The sequence below is a fragment of the Cystoisospora suis genome, assembly GCF_002600585.1.
Source record: "Cystoisospora suis strain Wien I chromosome Unknown contig_4707, whole genome shotgun sequence".
Lineage (NCBI taxonomy): Eukaryota > Apicomplexa > Conoidasida > Eucoccidiorida > Sarcocystidae > Cystoisospora > Cystoisospora suis.
In genome coordinates, this window is record NW_027157499.1 from 1 (window position 1) to 2042 (window position 2042).

General features: G+C 40.4%; 1 protein-coding gene across 1 annotated transcript; it reads left to right on the forward strand.

Annotated features, from left to right (window-relative positions):
* Positions 1-399: 399 nt before the first annotated feature.
* On the forward strand, positions 400-1455 carry CSUI_008402 (glycogen synthase; the record flags this gene model as incomplete). The annotated part of the gene is made up of 2 exons (XM_068068535.1): positions 400-567; positions 1329-1455. Coding segments are annotated over 2 exons (294 nt in total), but the record flags the coding sequence as incomplete, so codon positions are not given.
* Between the last annotated feature and the right edge of the window lie 587 nt (positions 1456-2042).

A 2042-nucleotide genomic window follows, 5' to 3' on the forward strand; every position in this document is an offset into this window, starting at 1 on the left:
ACTTGTGTTTCTCTCGATCTTTGTATACTTTAGTCAATCTTTCTCTCTGTCTAATTTTTCTTCTCTGTTGCTGGTCTTCTGTCGCGAGAGTTCTATTGAATTCTTTCTGTTTCTCTTCAAGAATGAAAGATGTAGCAGTAGTAGTAGTAGCAATAGAAGGAAGGAAGATTAAGGACAACGAGCCTCTCCCCTCTTCTCTTCATTTGACTCATGACCTCCTCCCTTTTCCTTTCTTTCTTTCTTTCTTTCTTTATCTCTTTCTCTTTCTATCTTTCCTTCTTTATCTCTCTCGTCTTCTCATCTAAATCTTTCCTTAGCATGGAGATCTAGGTGTAGTAGTCATGTTGGAATTTGTATCTTTCTTTCTTTCTTCTGTCTTCTTTTGGTTTGTTTTCAGGTGTACATACAGGTTCGGTGGTCCCAGGAGTGAAGCTTTTCTTTCTCCATTGTGCCTCGGTCTTTCCGCATATCTATCCCGATGTCTACGGCTTAGAGCAGATTCGCTTCATCTCCACATTTGCTAAAGCGACCCTCGAAATCTTCTGCTACCTCAGGCAAATCCCACCCGTAAGAAAGAAATGAGAAAGAAAGAAATAAGAAAGAGATGAGAAGAAAGAAAGAAAGCAATGTGTTTTCCTGTAGTCGATGATTTGGGGAGAGAGATGAAGACGTGGAGGAAGAAGAAGGAGAACAAGGAGGAGAATAAGGAGGAGGAGGAGGAGAAGTCTAGCCTCCATGCATGTCGCGGTTTCCAGAAAGAAGAAGTTGTGATCTACCCCCCTTGTGATCTACCCCCCCCCCATGTGCAAGAGAAAAAGAAAAAGAAGAGGTTTTTAGCTGCGTATGTATGTGTATCTTTCCTATGAGTGAAGATGACTGACTAGATAGGCGTATACAAAGAGAGAGAGAGAGAGAGACAGTCACAAAGAAGAGAAGAGAACAGAGTTAGATCTCTACGTAGAAAGAAAGAAAGAAAAAGTCTCGTCGTTGTCGCCGTCCTGACAAATCCGTAGAAGAGATGGAGAGAGAAGAGGAAGAGGAGAGTGTACATACAGACAAGCATCCTTGTTACTTCTCTTTCTCCCTTATGTCTCACGTCTTGCTTTCCTCTCCTGACTAGCCTTTAATCCCAGAGCAGACAGACAAAGAAAGAGAAAGGAAAAGCTTCAAGCAGACCTCTCAACAAGACATCCCTAGTCAGGATGTTGCTATCTCTCGAGACGTATAGATCAGTACCTCTGTATGGACAGTGTCTCTGAATCGTCTCTATAGCGAGAGATGCATGCAGACGCATCTCTATATCTGTTGGTGTCTGTATGTGTGCGCAGTTGATAGTGACGAATGACTGGCCTACATGTCTCATTCCTGCCTATGCGAAGAGGAAATTTTTCGGGAATGTCTTTGACTCCACCATCTTCTATCATCTCGTGCATAACCTCGACCCGGGATATGAAGGTATGAAACGTCCATGCTTCAATCAATATGTATATATATATATCTATATATATATATATATGTATATATATATGTATGTGTGAAAGCTATGTATGAAAGCTATGTATGAAGGTATGTATGAATGTATGTACCGCCGATCTATACATGAAGATACTTATAGAATGAAGAGGGAGCGTAGGGGTGTTCCAGGGATACACGTCTTCTGTACATACACCACTGCCATATAAGTGAAGAGTCTTTACTTCTTTCCTTGTGTTTCTTCGTTTTCTTCTTCTCTCAAAGTTAAATCAATCTTCTCTTTCCTAGATGAGAAAAAGAACAAGAAGAAGATGTGAAAAGATCTTGTTGGGTAGAAAGAAGAAAGAGTTTTACAACTCGACTCCTTCTCTTAGCATACACCCCAGTCTTCTCCCTTTCTTCTATTCTTCGTTTCTCCATCTCTCCTCTTCTCTTCGCCTTCTTCTTCTTCTTTGTCAATTTTTCCTCGGATTCCTAGACATTTGTATGACGGTATAAAGAAAGATTCTGTAGTATTTTAGTACATGTGAATTGAATGAATGAAGTTTAGATACATCTATCTCTCTTTA